The sequence below is a fragment of the Arachis duranensis genome, chromosome 10 (genome assembly GCF_000817695.3).
Source record: "Arachis duranensis cultivar V14167 chromosome 10, aradu.V14167.gnm2.J7QH, whole genome shotgun sequence".
Lineage (NCBI taxonomy): Eukaryota > Viridiplantae > Streptophyta > Magnoliopsida > Fabales > Fabaceae > Arachis > Arachis duranensis.
Genome location: NC_029781.3, coordinates 84583011 through 84602082, shown reverse-complemented (window position 1 = coordinate 84602082; position 19072 = coordinate 84583011). Strand labels below are relative to the sequence as shown.

Here is a 19072-nt window from a genome sequence, read left to right as displayed (position 1 = left end):
AGCTTATTGGCTTTTTCAGCCTGTTCTAAAGCATTATCGACAGTGAAATGTCATCTGTCACGCATGAGGTATGTGTGCAGATAAGAGACAAGTTTGTTAAAGTTGGTACTAATTTGGAACTGCATCCAACTTGTTATTATGCACTAATTTTAATGGTTTTGTTAAATAAATTACTTCATTCATATGACAATTAGAAAAAATAAAGTTTTAAGGGTGAGGGTTTCAGACATTTCTCTGCCAGTAACATTAACATGTCCATAGAGATTCTTTTTCTTTTTTCTTCAGACATGTTTTCAGGTTTTGGGGCCCTTGGAGTTATCTGAGTTCTGCCATGATGAAAATAATGTGTAATAACATACTGAACAGTGTATCTTTTTCCTAAGAAATTATTGGCTGAAGATGATTGACTTTGTGGCATAATTATTTAAGATCAATTTATCACAAATTAACATTACCCCTGCTAATGGTTGATTTAACAACATACCTTTGTAGTTTCGCATGCTGATTTCAATTTCTCATGCAGATATGTATCATCTGAATTGGCCACTGATGTTACCATTAATGTCGGTGAAGTTAAGTTTTACCTTCATAAGGTAACATATTTTCTTTAGGCATCTTATGTTCTTAACTCTCGCCCTGTTATATCCACAAATCAATTGCTTGATAACTTTATTTTATGAGGTGCAGTTTCCTCTATTGTCGAAGAGCAAGCGATTACAGAAGTTGATGTCGAAAGCTAGTGAAGAGGATTCTGATGATATTTACTTAGATGATTTCCCAGGAGGACCTAAGGCCTTTGAAATATGTGCAAAATTCTGTTATGAAATGACGGTTACTCTTAATGCTTACAATGTTGTAGCTGCTCGCTGTGCGGCCGAATATCTTGAGATGACTGAGGATATTGATCTGGGGAACTTAGTTTTTAAAATTGAAGTGTTCCTTAACTCAGGAATCTTCTGTTGCTGGAAGGATTCTATAATAGTCCTCCAAACTTGTAATTCTTTTCTGCCATGGTCTGAGGATCTGGAGATCATTGAGAGATGCATAGGTTCCATAACTTCTAAAATTGCTGTTGATCCGGCGAGCGTGTTCTGGTCTTACACTTATAATAGGAAATTAACAGAGAGAAAAAAACTTGTTGAGCACAAGATGATGTTTCTAGATCACATTGAATCTGTTCCTAAGGATTGGTGGGTTGAAGATATATGTGAACTGGACATTGATCTTTACAAAAGAGTAATGATTTGTGTGAAATCAAATGGAAGAACCGATAGCATTGTGATTGCAGAGGCACTAAAAGTGTATGCAATGAGATGGTTACCTGATTCCATTGATGCATTGACTTGGGAAGAGCATGCATCAAGAAACAAGTCTCTGGTAGAAACAGTTATCTGTTTATTGCCATGTGATAATGGCATTGGTTGCTCTTGTAGTTTTTTACTGAAGCTTCTGAAATTTGCCATATTAGTTGGAGCAAATGAGTCAGCAAGAGAAGAACTGATGAAGAAAATTAGCTCGAAATTGCATGAAGCTTGTGTCAAGGATTTGCTGATTCCAGCAAAGTCTCCTCAGATAACAACTTATGATGTTGATTTGGTACAAGGCCTTTTGAATCAATACTTGATTCACGAACAGGGAAGATGCAATATGGAGGTTATTGAGGAGAAAGATAATGGAAAAGATCTTTATATTTCGAGTGATAAATCCATATTGAACATTGGAAAGTTGGTCGACGGTTACCTCGGAGAAATTGCCCATGAGCCTAATCTCGGTCTCTCTAGTTTCGTCAATCTGTCGCAATCAGTTCCTGATTGTGCTAGGTCAAGTCACGATGGTCTATACAGAGCTATTGACATTTATTTGAAGGTAGGCTTATTTTATAAAACTATACTATTGGTGCTGCTGTATTATCTTAAGTAGTTTAGTTTCTAACTTGTTGAACCTTGTTGTCTTCAGAAGCATCCGGATTTGACAAAAGCAGAAAGGAAGAAGCTATGTAGACTCATGGATGTGAAGAAACTGACGGCGAATGCTTCAATGCATGCTGCGCAGAATGACCGGCTTCCTCTTCGAGTGATAGTGCAGGTTCTGTTTTTTGAGCAGGTTAGAGCCACAGCCAGAATTCAAGCAATACATGATCCTTTGCGGGTTGGAGGAGGTGAGAAGAGAGGGATTAATAGATGCCAGTCCCTCAAGGTGCCGATGATGAAAGAGGAAGGCAAGCTGAGTAAGAAGAACAGCAAAAACAGCCGAAGCGGCATGCAGTTGCTGCGGTCTGGGTCAAGGAGAATCATTGATAAGTTATGGATTGTGGGAAAAGGACAGCAAGAGAATAATAGGAGCTCTGAGACTTCAGGGAGTTTAGAGAATAATAGCCCAACTATGTCATCTGCTTTGAGACACCAGAGGCATTCTATCTCTTAGCAACTTAATGCAGATTTATTAAGTTTTTAGTATAGAGGTAGGGTTTGATATTATATTTGCAGTTTAGGATCTTCCGAATGTTCATTAGGATAGAATAGTGATCTCTAGGTTTAGTATTTTAACTATTTACTATCACCTTCTGTATAGAATCACTATCCTTAATTGAAGCATGTGATTTATAATAGTTTTCTACTTTTTGTTTCACATCAAAAAAGGGTAATTCACTTTTTAAATTAAAAAAAAACTCATTTATCTCTGTCTTCATTCAACAGTATTCCTCTATGAAAAAATTAATTTTATATTAACCACATTTACAGATATTAGTCCAATATTTTAATAATATATTTTTAAATATTATTAATTAATTATTAAAAAATATATATTCTCCTAATCTTCTAACATTATCCTTTAACTATATGTTCTATATAGAATTATAGATTGCTACAAGCTTTTTCTAATTAACCAATAAATCAAAGGCATGCTATTTGTTTTACCTATTTTTTAAACAAGAATGCTATATGCTTGGTCAAAATTTTGGCTATCAATAATTTGCACACACATTCATAAAAATTTGTGTATATAAAATATATAATTTGTACATATATCTACTAAAATTTATATACATGAATTAATACAACTTACATCTATATTTATTAAAAATTACACATATAAATTAATAAAATTTATTTATTGAAAGTAATTTCTTATTTGTTCGGACCAAATATTGGCTAAAATTATTAAAAATTTATAACTCTCAAGACTTTCTGTTTTTTAAATTCTTCATAAATTGAAGTAATAACATGGAATTTTTTTAAAAAAAGCTTATACTTGCTGCAATTTTTGTGTATATAAAACAAGACATATAATTGAATAATGTTGAATCCGATCATATAGTTAGTTATTTTTTTCTTGTTTAAAAAAGTAAATTACCCAGTTTAAAAGTGGTCTTGTCCATAAAAAACAAATAAGTAACCAAAGAGTAAAAACTTAAATTGATCCTAAAAAATCAACTTAGTTGGTTGTGTGAACCAACTCTATGCCTTCAGATCTCACCCTCTTCTACTCACACTTTACACTCCTCTATATAGAATCACTCTTCTATATAGAATTAATTAAGCAGTTATTTCTTCCTGTTAAGTAACTGCTTGTTGTTGTATTTATGCCAAGTAGGATAGTTAGTTAGTGACATTCACTCTATATATAGCTGAACCTGTAACATTTACAATAGAGATTCACTAATCAAGTTTTCACTCTTTGCAATTCACATCAAGAATTTATAGTTCAGAAGCTCTCTTCCCTTGTTCTTGAATGTTCAGTGTTCATCCCTTGTTGCTCATAGCTCGAACCGCTTGTGAATGGAAGCATCAGTAAACCAGAATCAACAGATCCTTTGTTTGAAGTGTGGGAACGATGCAATGACTACGTCATCTCCTGGATCACCCTCTCACTTAGTCCCGACATAGCACAAAGCGTGATGTGGCACAATGTCGCTTCGGATCTATGGAAAGATTTGAAACACAGATATTTTCAGGGCGATGTATTCAAGGTAGCCGGATTGGAAAAAGAAATGTTCACTCTGAGGCAAGGTGATCTAAACATGACCGACTACTTCACTAGGCTGAAAAGTATTTGGGAAGAGCTGGAGAACTTTAGGCCCCTACCTGACTGCATACATTGCAAGAACAGGAATTGTACGTGTGGAACTGTTATGAGAGGATACAGAGATGAGACCTATATCGTTCACTTTCTCAGAGGCTTGAACGAACAATATGCGACAGTGAGGTCACAAATAATGCTGATGCAATCTTTACCAAGCATTGAACAAGCTTTTTTACTGCTTTTACAACAAGAAAGACAGTTCCAATGTGGCGAACCCCTCACTGAAAACAAAATCTTGATGAACAACGCTACTCCATATCAACCCTCAACACAAGGAGGAAGGAGCCGAGGCAGGGGAGGAAGAACTGCTGGCAGAGGAAGAGGACAAACAAAAGTCTGTACCTATTGTGGAAAAACTGGCCATCTAATCGACACATGCTACAAATAGCATGGTTTATCTCCTCACCTCAAACAAGAAAGCAGTGCAATCAACAATGCTATCATTGATGACAAGAATTTTGCAAGAATCGGTGATGACCAGCTAGTAGAGGATAGTGGTATAGAACTGGAATTCACAAGGGAACAGAAGCATGCCTTGCTAGCTCTCTTGAAACAACCGCCTTTGGATACACACAAGCCTCAACATGCCATAAACCAAATTGTCACATTACCCTCTCATCAAGGTATTGCTCATACCATGTCTGTTTCAACCTTTAAACCTAGCTCCTGGGTAATTGACTCAAGAGCAAGCGATCATGTAGCATACTGTTTAGAGTCATTTCACTCATTACATAAAATAGAACCCATACTTGTTAGGATGCCAGATGGAACCAATACCGTTACTTCAACAGTTGAGACTATAATTTTCTCCAAAACTTTTTTCTCACAAAGGTCTTATACATTCCAAGTTTCAAGTTTAATCTCATATCAGTTTCCAAAACAACTAACTTGTTCAAATGTGAATTAGTCTTTGATGAAAAATGTTGCAAGAACCAGGACTGCCTTTCCTCGAAGATGATTGGTGTAGCTGAGCAAAGGAAGGGGCTTTATGCATTTGAAGACCTAAAACCTGTAAGAAACTTTCAACTAAGACTAGCAATTGCAGCAACATCCTTTACACCACAAACACAACATCTTAGAAATAGTAATAAGCTACATGACAATAAGAATAGAAGTACATTAAACTTATGGCATCTTAGACTAGGTCATTTACCAAATGACAAAATTCTTGTATTGCAACAAAATTATAATTTCATCAATAAATCCGATCTTTGTGCCAGTCCTTGTGAGTCTTGTCATTATGCTAAGCAAAAGCGTTTTTCATTTCCAATAAGCATGTTTATGTCAGAAGAAATATTTGATTTAGTACACATAGACATATGGGGACCAATTAATATCAACTCAACTGCTGAACACATATTTTTTCACAATAGTGAAAGATAAAAGTAGATTTTGTTGGCTATTTTTCATAAAACATAAATTTGAAGCTGCCACACTGCTCAAAAATTTTATTCAGTTAGTTCAAGCTCAGTTTAACAAAGCTATTAAACAAGTTAGATCAGACAATGGAGCTGAGTTCAAACTAACTGAATTTTATGCAGAAAAAGGTATTATACACCAAAATACATGTGTTGAAACCCCTCAATAAAATGGCATAGTTGAGAGGAAACACCAACACATTTTGGCAGTAACTCGAGCAATTATGTTTCATGCAAACTTACCAAAGAAACTATGGCAATATGGCATTATGTTGCCGCTCATGCCATATATCATCAATAGAATTCCCAGCAATGTTTTGAAAAATAAATTCCCTTATGAAATTCTTCACAAAAAACTACTTGACATACACAATTTCAAAGTCTTTGGATGTTTAGCATTTGCTGCAACCATTCATGCTACTAGAAAAAAGCTCGACCCAAGAGCTAGAAAATGCATTTTCTTAGGCTACAAACAAGGAGTAAAAGGGTACATTTTATATGATCTATATTCTAAAGAAATTTTTCTCTCAAGAGATGTAGTTTTTTATGAGAACACTTTATCTTTGTGCAATACACAAAATTCAGAACTCTCCCAAAAGTGCCATGCATCATCAGCTCAATTATCAGACCCTCTTCTTTTTGACACCACTCCTTTCAATGCACCATCAACACACTCTGCATCTCATTATCACAACATCACAAATCCAGACATAGCACCACAAGGCCAAGTGGCCAATTCACCACAAATCAGTGCACCAAACACACCATACAACTAACAGGATACTGTTGCACCTCACATTCCTCAAAATGCTGTCCCGATTATTGAAAGACCTCACAGAGAAAGAAAACGCCCCTCTTACCTAAAAGATTATCATTGTTTTCTAACTACTAGCTCAACTACACCACCAACTTCAAGTAGGTACCCTCTTTCTCATGTTTTGTCCTATCATGGTCTATCCGAAAACAAAAGAAAATTCTCCATTGCCTTGATCACCAACACAGATCCCAAAACTTATGAGGAGGCTATGATGTATCCCTGTTGGCAAGAAGATATCAAATCAGAACTTGCTGCTCTTGATGAAAATCGAACCTGGTCACTCACTACTTTACCAGCTGACAAGCATGCAATTGGATGCAAATGGGTTTTTAAAACCAAGCTTAAGGCTGATGGAAGTGTTGAAAGATGCAAAGCCCGACTGGTAGCAAAGGGATTCACCCAAGTTCCAGGGCAAGACTATTCTGATACCTTTAGTCCCATAGTGAAAATGAACACTTTGAGGATTCTTCTAGCCATTGCAGCTGCCAAAGACTGGTTCGTCCACCAGTTGGATGTGAACACAGCTTTTCTATATGGAGATCTTGAAGAGAAAGTCTACATGAAACCACCCCCTGGCTTGAATGTGTCCAATCCAAAGCTGATATGCAAATTAGAGAAGTCACTCTATGGCTTAAAGCAAGCCAGCAGACAGTGGAACTCAAAATTAGCTCACACCTTGATCAAATTTGGCTACACTCAGTCAAAACATGATTACATTTTGTTCACAAAGGTTGCTGGTTCTAGATTCACAACTGTGATAATCTATGTCGATGACTTGGTGCTTGCAGGAAACTGCATCAAAGAAATCACAGCTTTGAAGCAACATCTTCATAACCTCTTCAAAATTAAAGATATAGGAGAATTGAAGTTCTTTCTCGGTTTTGAGTTTGCTCGAAGCAAGAGAGGAATAGCAATGTATCAAAGAAAATATTGCCTAGATCTACTGGAAGAATATGGCATGCTTAGATCCAAGAGTTGTTCAACTCCTATGGATTACACTTCTCATCTCTCTAAAGAGTCTGGAGACCCAATGCCAAATGCTAGTGAATATAGAAGACTGCTAGGAAGACTCTTATACCTAACCAATACAAGACCCGAAATTAGCTTTGCCGTTGGAAAGCTAAGTCAGTTTCTTGATTGCCCCACTAATAAACACTTCCAAGCCACTCTAAGAGTCCTGAAGTATCTGAAATCAGCTCTTTCCCAAGGCTTTTTATTCAAAACTGAATCAGACTTACAGCTCACGGGCTTCTCAGACAGTGACTAGGCCACCTGCCCTGACACGAGGAGTTCCATATCCGATTATTGTTTTTTTGGGTACTACATTGATCACATAGAAGAGTTAGAAACAGGTTACCATTACTCGCTCTTCCACTGAAGCCGAGTATAGAGCCTTGGCTGCCTCAACATGTGAAGCTCAATGGATCGTCTTCATCCTTCAGGATCTCACATTTCCAATCCTCAAACCAGCAGCTATCTACTGTGATAGTCAGTCCGCATTGCACATTGCAGCCAATCCGGTGTTCCACGAACGTACCAAACACATAGAAGCTGACTGCCATATAATGCGCGACAAGGCTCAAGCACAAGTTATCAAGTTCCTTCCCATCTCCACATTACACCAAACTGCAGATATCTTCACTAAAGTCCTCTCCCCTGCACCTTTCTCCTTCTGTCACTCCAAGCTTGGCTTATGTAATCTTCATAAGCCCAACCTTGAGGGGGGTGTGAACCAACTCTATGCCTTCAGATCTCACCCTCTTCTACTCACACCTTACACTCCTCTATATAGAATTAATTAGGCATTTATCTCTTCCTGTTAAGTAACTGCTTGTTGTTGTATTTATGCCAAGTAGGATAGTTAGTTCGTGACATTCACTTTATATATAGCTGAACCTGTAACATTTACAATAGAAATTCACTAATCAAGTTTTCACTCTCTGCAATTCACATCAAGAATTCAGAGTTCAGAAGCTCTCTTCCCTTGTTCTTGAATGTTCAGTGTTCATCCCTTGTTGCTCATAGCTCGAACCGCTTTTCACAAGTTGAGCAGCTCACTCGTCCGCTTAAGTGTCGGAGGTTCAAATTCCGCCTTGTGCATGCGGATTAGTCCTTGACTTATCGGATTGGGGGATACCGTGACCAACCAAAAAAATAAATAAATTGATCCCTAAAAAATTTAGACCAAATATTTTAAATCTTAATAAATTTTTATTATTTTAAAATTTTTTGAGACGATTTGAGTCCATTATAAAGATTTTGATTTATCTTATAATAATTTTTTTATACATAATTTAAAAATTTTATTAAAAACAGCGGCCGAAGAGATAAGAATAATCTTTTTAATTTGAATAATAAAAATTTGTTAAAAATCAAAATATCCAATCTAAAATTTGTTAAGACCAATTTAGTATTTACTTATAATTGAAAATAAATAAAAGCCTTAATGATTGCATTTTTTGGAGCTAGTGTGCAGATTGTATCTGACCCGATACATATGGATCTTCCAGTGTAGCGTACAACTGGGCATAACATGTATCCCGCAATCACCAATTAATGCATTACCGAATATTCCAACAAGATTCTCTTCTGTTTTATTCCTTAAGAAGAGTTAAGTTTTAAGAAGGAAGAAAAACTGTGTTAGAATTTCGTAGCTTAACTTTGACTCCATCGAAAGTCAAATGTGACAGCTAGTATTCTTGTGTTGCATATCGTTGGTTCCATTGTTGTGCTTTTACTTAAACATTATGTGAGATGGAGCAATTTTTCTCATATCACTATGCAATGATGATCAAACGCAGTATCATGATTGGTTTCTTCCACTTTGTGTTTTATATGTTTATATTGAGCAACCTTGCTCATTCGTCGTCATCGTCCACTCCAAACTGTAAAGCATGGCTGGTCCAATCCATCCCTACAAATATGCCTCACCTCTTCCATGTCCCTGGTGTCCTCTCTACCGGTATATCAACTCTCGTTATATTTTGGCATTCACAGTTTTTGCATAGAAAAATTAAGAATAAAAATATCAATAATTTTTCTCTAATTATGTTATCATGTTTGAGTAATTGGTAGGGGATGTGCTAAGTTGGATGGCTGGAAACTCCACCAGGAGGCTTGACATAACTGCTCAGTACTGGGAGCTGCTTGCTTCTCCGGATGATCCTTGCTCCGGCGATTATGGTTACTCTCAGCAACAGATGCAAGAGTTTGGTGCTCAAGAAGGTGCTGCACTCTATCAAGCGCTGGAGGATGCTGCAGACCGCAATGTTAGCATCAGGTGCATTTCGAACACTATGCTGTTACATACCATGCTCAAGTATTAGTCTTGTTTTTTAATGCCTTTGAATGTTATTTGTGCAATGTTGAATTAACCAAATTTGAAATGGATATTGATGTAGGTTACTGTCACATTCTGGAGTCTATCCAACATTTACCTTAGAGCCATCAAAACTTGCTGCCGGAAGGCCAAACGTCGAGAATGTGACCCTGCTTCTTAAGGATTGGTGGGGTTCAGGCATTGTCCATGCCAAAGTTTGGATATCTGATAGTAGAGATGTGTACATTGGATCTGCAAACAATGACTGGAAATCTCTTACACAGGTAAATTCAACAAGTCATGGCTGTTTTTGTCTTTAAATTTATAATATGTCAATAAGCAATTAATATTTTTATTGTTACCATCTTCCTCTCTTCATCTTAGAGAGTGTTATAATTGAAATTCTGAATTTTTCTAATTGCTTATTACATGGTGGCTCTAGGTCAAGGAAGTAGGAATTTATTTTGCTGGTTGTCCAAGAATAGCTAACAAGGTTGAGATATATTTCGACAGTTTGTGGAAACTTGCATCTCTTAATTCTTCAGATTACACAAAAGCAGTGTTTGATCAAACGTGGCAAGTTGAAAGAAAGGTTCCCTGTTGGTCACATTTTATTGATCCTAAAGAGAGGTGCAAGTAAGTCAGGAACTCATTATGAAATAAAGCTTACTGGGAAAATGGCTGCTTAATTATGATTAATGGTGTCTTACTCTTGAACTTTCAAAACAACTGTTTCCAATTATGTCGTCACAGGTCGCCTCTCCCTCGTTATGCAGAGACACCTCGTGTTACAGGATATCCTATTCTGTCTGATCCTCACATATTTGAAGTTTCAATTCAAACATCTTGGAGTAACAATTCAACAATGCTACCCCAAGTCAGCTATCTCTCCTTTGCTCCTCCAGAGGTAAATAAAGATTATTTTCAAACAATTTTACCATGTGCATCCTTGAATCTAAGCATAAGAACTCGGCTCTTTCTCAATGAATCTTAGTTGCCACTTCGAGATGCAAACTTAACATTTTGCCATGCTACTGCAGCTATTGTTCGGCAAGTATCAGGCTGATGAGCAAGCATGGATTGAAACAATTAAATCTGTTGGAGCGAAGGAGACAGTTAGAATCAGTACCATGGATTGGCTTGGTCAATCAGAATTTATGGACCCAACAATTTTCTGGCCATCATTATCCACAGCAATATCAGAGGTAACTTCAAATCATTGTTTCTTTTGTTGCTTTCTTTCTTATCAATGACAATTCGTCAAACAGGTTGTGTTCTCCAAGCATGCAACAGTGAAGTTATTGGTGGCATATTGGGCACACAACATCAATAACACAGATCAGTACCTGAAGGCACTTCTCTACACCAACAATCTCTGCTCCTCTTTACAGTACAATAGTTGTTCTGGCAAAGTTGAGATCAAATATTATGTGGTTCCAGGTTTCAACATGACAGGGCCTGCAATTAAGGGTGGATCAAGAACAGGAAATATATACCCTGACTTTACAAGAGTGAATCATGGAAAATATGCAGTTAGTGATATAAGGGCTCACATAGGAACTAGCAATCTTGTGTGGGATTACTTTTATACTACAGCTGGTGTCAGCTTTGGGACATACAACACTGCCATTGTTTCTCAGCTCAAAGAAATCTTTGATGCTGATTGGAACTCACCCTATGCTGTGCCTGTTCCAGTTCAACAACTGGAGAAAGGCCATACTCGATCAATCTAAAAAACAATGAATTTGTTCATCTTGCAGACTGTTAGTTCCATGTGGCTGAGATTCACATAAAAAATAAAAAATAAAAACTTTTTTCTTTTTTAAGCGAATGCAGTTTGCAAAGAAAAGGATAAGAATAATAACTCTGTCATTTAGCGAAATTGCCTTTCTCCTTTGCTAATCCATGTGAAGGTTAAATCCAAAATAGTGCATTAATTTGTTAAAAACTTAAAATAGAGCTTCCAATTACTAATGCAAATGCAAAGATCTGACGGTTCAAACTTCATAGGAGTTGCTACTGCTTTGTCAAAGGATTGTGAAGAGATTTGCTACATATTGATTTGTTGGAAATGATAAGACAAGGGGGAACAATTTTATAGAAGACCAACAGTAGACCAAATTTTATAACACCAGGGATTCTCCAATTGCTTCTCACTCTATCGAAGAATTTTCTTTTCTCCTCTCCTTTACTGGTCATCCAAGGAAGAAAAAACCACAAAATTCCATTAAGGCTAAAATTCCAAAAATATGAAAAAGCTGTTGAAGGCGTTCAAATTAAACTTCAGTAATTCATGTGAATAATTAACTAACTGCATTCAAGCAATAATCCTGGGACCAAGTTGATATCTACACCGAGTTCACAAAAATTAAATTTCAGTAGTTCATGGGATAGTTAATTTGCATTCAAGCAATAATCCAGGATCCAAGATGATATCTACACCAAGTACACATGAAGTTAATATGGCAGTAAAATGGTTCTCTAGCAGAAATTGGTTTCAAATTTCAGATTTATGCCCATGCTAAAAAGCTCTTGGCATAACAATTTGGCTCCATATGGGACATTGACCATCACAATGTCATCCGCAGATTCACATATGCGGCAGTATGGACCCCTTATCTTGCGGCCACCAGATACTGGCCGCAATATCACATTAGCTACATTTTTGCATTTACTACAGATGTGTATCTGAGAGGAGTCACTGAGCGTAAAGAGACGTTCATACAGGTTGGCTGATGCGCCGTGAGCTATGAGGCAGTCTCGCTCCATTTCACCAAATTTGATACCTCCGAACCGTTTCCTATCTGCTACAGGTTGTCGTGTCAGTGGATGAACGGGACCTGTATTCCTGAATTTTACTTTGTCCTCAGACATGTGGTGTAGACGCTGGTAGAATGTTGGTCCCATAAATATTAGTGAACGGACCATCTCACCAGTTCTCCCATTTAGTACTCTCTCATATCCACATCTTGAAAACCCATTTCTGCAATAGCAACATGAGTCGGGCTTAGTAAAAGATATAAAAACAGAACACGACAGCTTAAACATTAACTAAAGAGAAGTGATTCCAAACTTCAGCAAGAGCCACAAACAAAGGGATGTGGCCATCTACAGGCCGAGAGACATGGGCAAACAAAAAATAACACTTGCGTTCATACAGTAATAGCAATTAGAAATAGTTCAAATTTCAAAAACAAGTTCTTTGGAGAAGCCCAAATAACATAGGACACATGTAACCCCTAACAATATTTGAAGCATCGAAGTAGCATAATCATCGTAAAAAAACCGTACCTGTGGAGCTCATCCATGATGTCATCAACAGAGGGTGTGGAGAACGGGGTAGCATGCCTCAAAGAACCACCAAGAGCAATGCCCTTCCCCAAAGCAGCCTCAAGGAGTTGTCCTGGTGTTTGTCGCGAGGGGAATGCGTGTGGATTAATGACAATATCGGGAACCACACCATGTCTTGTGAAAGGGAAATTTTCCTGAGACTCCAGAAATCCCAAGACACCCTTTTGACCATGCATGCTTGAAAACTTGTCTCCAAGAACGGGAGTTCGAACCTGCAACATTAAATAACAGCTTTTTCCAATTAACAAAAATTCAATGCAACTATCATGAAAGTTAGCTTCAGATAAGCAGCATAACGCATTAACAATTCATAAAGTTTGGGTTTTACCAGTTACCTGTCTCAATGAAACCACAGCAAAATTCTTCCCTTCGTCATTTGAGGACAGCACGACCTTCTGAACATACCCTCTTTCAGTGTGTTTTAACTTTATGCTATGGTCTGCTCCAGATTCGGCACCACGGCCAATAATAATATCACCACTTTGCAAATTTGCACTGACATATGGAAATCCATCTTCGTCAAGGCTATCAACACGACCAATTTTACTTTGTATCTTCCCAAAATTCACATTATCCTTCCGCTTCTCCTTAGATTCAGTATTATCAATTTCGGATTTGTAACTCCTTATATGCTCAGATCTGAACATACCACGCTGCAAAGAAGCACGGTTCATCACCAATGAATCCTCTTGATTGTATCCCATATGCACATTAACAGCCACAATTGCAACTTGCCCATTATAGAATTCAGCCTTTGGAAGTTTACTATTACCCAGTGAAAACCATTTCTTACCAAGACAATCAGAAGTCATGGTACGGAAGAGGGGCTTCTGGGGATAGTACAACTGGTGTGATAAGGTGTCCACTCTGATGTTGGGGTTTGTGGTAGCAAAGCCAATGGCCTGCGAGGAGTGCTTCTGGGCCTGGTAGAGTACCCTCCTTGCATGGTCATGATTGGCAAACGGTATCAGTGAACAGCTTAAACCCAGTAAAAATGACATGTCAAGTTCACAGTGGGTGTATTTGTCACCATCTTTCCCAAACAAATATCTGATACCCCATGCAGTCCGGCAGTCTTCCTCTTCTTCAGGCCCAACAAGTTCGATCACTCCATTCTCCAAAAGGGATTTGAAAGAAGAATGCTCCCATTTAGTTCCTTTTGATTCTTTTATCTTGTGAAGGTTTTCAACTACCAAAAGTGGACGTAGAATCCTTCCTGCATCAGTGTTTATGCGCACTTCTTTTAGAGATTTGTCCAATTTGATCTCCATCTGCAATGGAAAAATAGTTACGACTACGTTCAATGTTAAATAATAATAATAATAATAATAATAATAATAATAATAATAATAATGAAAACCACACAAATATATGCAGCCATTCTATACTCTTACTCTGTATAGTTAAGAAAAAAGAGGGGATATTAAAGTAACTATATAGGGCTTAAAATGAAAGCAATATTCCTCAAGTTGCTCTAAACATCCAGTAACCACAGATAATGTCACCAAAGCAATAAACTTCCCAATAGAAACCAAGCTTCCAAATGAATATTTCACTACTACTTTACTTGACATGTGAATGGCTGAATGCATCCATCCAATTTTTAGGTTTAAGTGTGTTGTTAACCTATTAAAAGTATCTGCCTTGAGTTAATTTGGAATTGAATGCTCGTTCCATAAAATATCTAAAAAAAAGATGGCTATTGTAAAAATAAGCCAACTTAGAACGAGAAATTATAAGTGTACCTGATGAGGTAATTGATTTCTACGCCTTTTACTTCTGAGATCTGTAACAAATGCACTGGAATTTGTGCACACACCGACCCAATCCCCATTTAGGAAGATCTTATCCTTGTTGCCCAAGTCAGTAGAAGTGTCATCAAGTAACTCTTCCATACCAGAGTCAAGCAACTCAGACAATATGATTTCAGTTATGTTGGTGCTTACCAGTCCAGTAACAGCCAAATTTTTCACCAGGCCACAGTTTTCACCATCTGGGGTAGAGAGGAAGCAGACCTTCCCCCAGTGAGAAGGATGCCTGTAACAAGAAACTTTGATCAGTATAACTGAAAATGGAAAACACTTTTTCCATGGATAAAACAACCCAAAGTTTCAAATTTAAAAGATGAATAAATGCCATATTTTAAAAAAAAAAGTAAAAAACATATCTTCACAGGAAAACACAAGCTAACATATTTGAACATTCAACTTAAACCAGTAAATTAGAGAACTTATCCATAAAATTATGCACATAAACCCCTTTGGATGGAGGGAAAGTAAGCAGTTGAAGATAATGGTACAAAACCAGACAGCCATTAAATCTGGAAGCTGATGGTCTTACTGATAACCAAAAGATGGCCCAAAAAGAAAGATTTAACCACAAAATTAGAGCACTCAAAAGTCCATCATGGTATGCACATCAGTCCCTTGGGCAAAGGGGAGGTAAACAGTTAAAATTATCAGTACAAACCCACACAACCAATAAATCGCATTATTACATATCTCCTCTAAATCAAGGTACTTTACAGATACTGATATGCAACGAAATGGAAAAAACCTAAACATTCACAATAAAACTCAAATAGGGTCTGGGCTATGCATGGAGCACAAACAAATCTAGTTGACAGCTGAATAAAACCTAATTTTCTTCCTTGTTAACAAATTAAGTCTTAACATACAATTTTATTTTCTTGCATTAACCACTCGCAACATAAATGCCAAAAGACAGAAAACGAATGAACCATCAGTCAGCTAGGCTTAAAATTTCCATCTAGACACAACTTATTCACTGCATGACTGCAAAAGGAGGGGGAAAAAAAAGAATTATAATACACAGAGCTTAAAGTAACTTACGGGTATCTAGCATCACCAACTTTTCCCGTATACTGAACCTGCTGCCTTGTCCTTCTCAACTCAGCCATAGTTTGTAAAGGGTTGGTTCGCCCAACAGTTGCAACCACGCCGGAAATCCTTTCCAATCTCTTGTAAGGATGAGACCACGCTCCGGTGGAGAATGCTCTTTGGAGACCATTTGTAATTATCGAAGCATCAAGATAGCCTTCAATTGGGCGGACTTCACGGTCTGCATAGAGGTCTCTCTGCAATGCCTTTGACATTCGCTTCCGAGCATGTGCAATGTGCACTTTCAGCTCGCGCTCTAAAAGCTCCCCAGCCAACTCAAGCCTCTTGTTTCGAAAATCATCCCGGTTATCACACCTTCTGCGGCCAGTATAAGCCATTAAGAGACCTTTCACCATATATGCAAGGAATCGTGCCTTTTTCTTCAAGCCTCCCATGTTGGGAAAAATATACATTCTCAAGCAGTCTTCAACAGGTTCAGGAGGTGGAAACTGGACACCTTTAATACCCTTCTCTATGTAATTCACTGCATTCTTCCGTTCACGGAAATCGGAATAATTCTTACTCTCATCAGCATCGCGGATAGAGGCCATAAGGATATTTTCGACTCTGGCATCATCATAACCAAAATCAATGAGCTTTACCACCTCCCTGTCAGATGAGACTCCAAGAGCAAAAAACAGCACCCAAATGGGGATTTCAATGCCCAGGAAGTATACAGTTAGGACCTTCTCTCCACTATCAATTCCTTCAACACTTGAACTTCCCACCAGCTTAACGATCAATCTATGCCTCTTCACTTGAGACTTGTACCCGATTGACCACCATGGATTATCTATGATCCAGAGCCTTCTCAAATAGATATGCTCCTGTGCAATAAAAGTCTGCAACATTTTTTTCCACAAAACGAATTAGAACAGTAACAAAGAAATACACAACGAGAAATACAAGAAATGCCTAAAACATAAAACAAAAACATACACACACAACTCAAATTCTCAAAGCAAAACTAAACTGCAAAGTTAATGACAAGTTAAGCTAACCTTCTCAGCACCCTTGACCAGGAAGTACCCTCCATGATCAAACTCACAATCGCCTTTCTCAACCCCTTTCATCCAGCACAGATCAGACTTGACCATAATAGGCAGTCTCCCAATGATGATTTCTCTGCTCTCTTCCTTCAGAGTCTTTTGTTCAAGGTACTGTTCTTGCCCGGTCTTAAATTTGTCACTCCTCACCATCTGTGGCACATACACCTGCCAACCACAACAATCAACACAGACACAAAACGTATCAATAGCAAATCAATCAGCTTCACATATCACAAATTTCAAAGAATCGAAAGTTACTCTACACAGTAGCAACAGAGAACTGAGCTAAGCGGTGTTCACCTGAACTTGAATCTCGACTTTAATCTGGGAAGAGTATGTCATCCTCTGAAGGCGTGCATGTCTTGGAAGCATCTTGAAATCTCCATGCCCTTCGCCAGCATAGAACTTGGGTCGCTCGAGCGTCACCTTCCCAAACTTAACGGCGGCGTGACGGTAAAAATCATTTTCGTCGCGTTTCTTCGAAGGATCATAACCAGGCTCCACAATGAGATCACCAAAGGAATCGAAGGCGCTCTGAACACCTGTGGCGATAAACTGGTTGAAGGAATTGATCTGGTGGCTAATGAGGCCGTACTCCGCGAAGAAGAGCTCAGCGGCTTTCTTGCAGAAGTTCTTGAGTGGCTCCCGGCCTAAGCCCCTGAGTACGCCGTTTGAGGGGAAATCGTCGTCGTCGAAGTTTTCGTCGGAGTCAATGTCCATTGCATCGTGCTTACCCTTGTCGTAGAGCTTGACGTCTTTGCTGGAACCAATGTGACCCATGGATGATGATTATCGAAGCTGATTTTGGCGAAATAAAAGGGTTTCGAAATGCTAGGGTTTGAGGTTTACTGTGTTAGGGTTTAAGCTCAGAGCTACTACACACTCTGAAGAAGAAGAAGAGGAAGAAAGATGAAGAAACAGTGAATGAGACTGTGTTACTGTGAGTGAGAGTGCTAGCTCGGTTTTCTTTGAGAAGGGTATAAATGGCAAAGCAGTGCTTCATATTTGCAGTAGTTTGCTTTATTCACATTAGAATTTTAGCAAGCCTATGAAGTCGAACCGGTCATTGAATAGCCTATGAAGTTGTCGGTTCATTTAACAATTTAACTGAAATAATTGAATTATTACAAAATAATATATAAATATAAATATACTTTTATATAAATTTTTAAAATATAATATTAATTAAAATATTTTTGTTGATTTCTAAAGTTTTACTAAATGTTTAATTAATTTTTTTACTTTTTTAATTAAATTTTTATATTATTTTTAATTTTATAATTAAATCATTCTTACTATAAAAAAAATGATAGAGTTAACTAAATATTTTTTTTATAATAGAAGCTATTCATAATTAAAATTTTAACTAAATCTTTGATTATATATATTTTGTAAGAAATATTTTGTTAGTTTAATGTTTTCTATGTAAAAAGGATCTAATTATAAAATTAAAAATAGTGTAGGGATCTAATCGAAAAGAAAAAAAAAAACATAAAAACTGATAATTAAACCTTTAGTAAATTTACAACATTAACAATAAGAGGCTTGCTACACATACAAGTCTTTTTGACTTACAAGTTTTACAAGTTGCTCCACATTAAAGTCTTTTAATGCGTTATTTAGTTTCCAAAGCGCTACACTCACCGTGAATTATGAACGACTCCTCTTCCTCTTCCTCTTCCTCTTCCTCTTCCCCTTCCTCTTCCTCTTTCTTCTTCTTCTTCTTCACTCACCGTGAATTATGAAAAACTCATCTTCCTCTTCCTCTTCCTCTTCCTCTTCCTCTTCCTCTTCTTCTTCTTCTTCTTCACTCACCGTGGATTATGAACAACTCATCTTCCTCTTCCTCTTCCTCTTCCTCTTTTTCTTCTTCTTCTTCTTCACTCACCGTGGATTATGAACAACTCATCTTCCTCTTCCTCTTCTTCTTCTTCTCCTTCTTCTTCTTTTTCCTCCTCCTCCATGTATTTCTTCGTTATTCTCTTTGCCTTTTCATTAGTTGTTTTATTTGCGTTTATTACTGGTATTCTTGCTTCGTTTTTTCGATTTTCATGGTTTCTGAAATCAAGCTTTGAAATCGTTTTGAAGATAATGGAACTTCAGAAATACACCCAAACGATTATAGAAAATACACC

General features: G+C 37.4%; 3 protein-coding genes across 3 annotated transcripts in view; 2 read left to right on the top strand and 1 right to left on the bottom strand.

Moving 5' to 3' along the window:
* Window positions 1-2493, top strand: part of LOC107470559 (BTB/POZ domain-containing protein NPY1-like) — a 3578-nt gene extending 1085 nt beyond the window's left edge. Inside the window, exons 3-5 of the mRNA XM_016089956.3 lie at window positions 524-593; window positions 688-1866; window positions 1957-2493. Of these exons, the coding sequence (XP_015945442.1) occupies window positions 524-593; window positions 688-1866; window positions 1957-2424 (1717 nt within the window). The 3' untranslated portion in view covers window positions 2425-2493. The remainder of the gene's footprint in view (window positions 1-523; window positions 594-687; window positions 1867-1956) is intronic.
* A 6474-nt stretch (window positions 2494-8967) lies between these two features.
* Window positions 8968-11396, top strand: LOC107470555 (uncharacterized). The gene is made up of 7 exons (XM_016089952.3): window positions 8968-9280; window positions 9394-9598; window positions 9720-9921; window positions 10080-10273; window positions 10391-10544; window positions 10678-10842; window positions 10906-11396. Exons 1-7 carry the CDS (start codon window positions 9073-9075, stop codon window positions 11368-11370), a joined length of 1593 nt encoding a protein of 530 aa, XP_015945438.1. The 5' UTR covers window positions 8968-9072; the 3' UTR covers window positions 11371-11396.
* A 523-nt stretch (window positions 11397-11919) lies between these two features.
* On the bottom strand, window positions 11920-17953 carry LOC107470578 (DNA-directed RNA polymerases IV and V subunit 2). The gene is made up of 7 exons (XM_016089976.3): window positions 17238-17953; window positions 16890-17102; window positions 15841-16730; window positions 14734-15025; window positions 13324-14259; window positions 12929-13200; window positions 11920-12620 (listed from the first exon to the last, which is right to left on the bottom strand). The coding sequence occupies exons 1-7, from the start codon at window positions 17715-17717 to the stop codon at window positions 12119-12121; spliced, it is 3585 nt and encodes a 1194-aa protein (XP_015945462.1). The 5' UTR covers window positions 17718-17953; the 3' UTR covers window positions 11920-12118.
* Window positions 17954-19072: the final 1119 nt, after the last annotated feature.

Coding starts and splice junctions, on each gene's coding strand:
- LOC107470578 (XM_016089976.3), bottom strand. CDS start 17,717: ATGGGTCACATTGGTTCCAGCAAAGACGTCAAGCTCTACGACAAGGGT. Junction 17,103..17,237: donor AAGTCGAGATTCAAGTTCAG/GTGAACACCGCT, acceptor TGTGGTTGGCAG/GTGTATGTGCCACAGATGGT. Junction 16,731..16,889: donor TGGTCAAGGGTGCTGAGAAG/GTTAGCTTAACT, acceptor AAAATGTTGCAG/ACTTTTATTGCACAGGAGCA.
- LOC107470555 (XM_016089952.3), top strand. CDS start 9,073: ATGGAGCAATTTTTCTCATATCACTATGCAATGATGATCAAACGCAGT. Junction 9,599..9,719: donor GACCGCAATGTTAGCATCAG/GTGCATTTCGAA, acceptor ATATTGATGTAG/GTTACTGTCACATTCTGGAG. Junction 10,843..10,905: donor TATCCACAGCAATATCAGAG/GTAACTTCAAAT, acceptor TTCGTCAAACAG/GTTGTGTTCTCCAAGCATGC.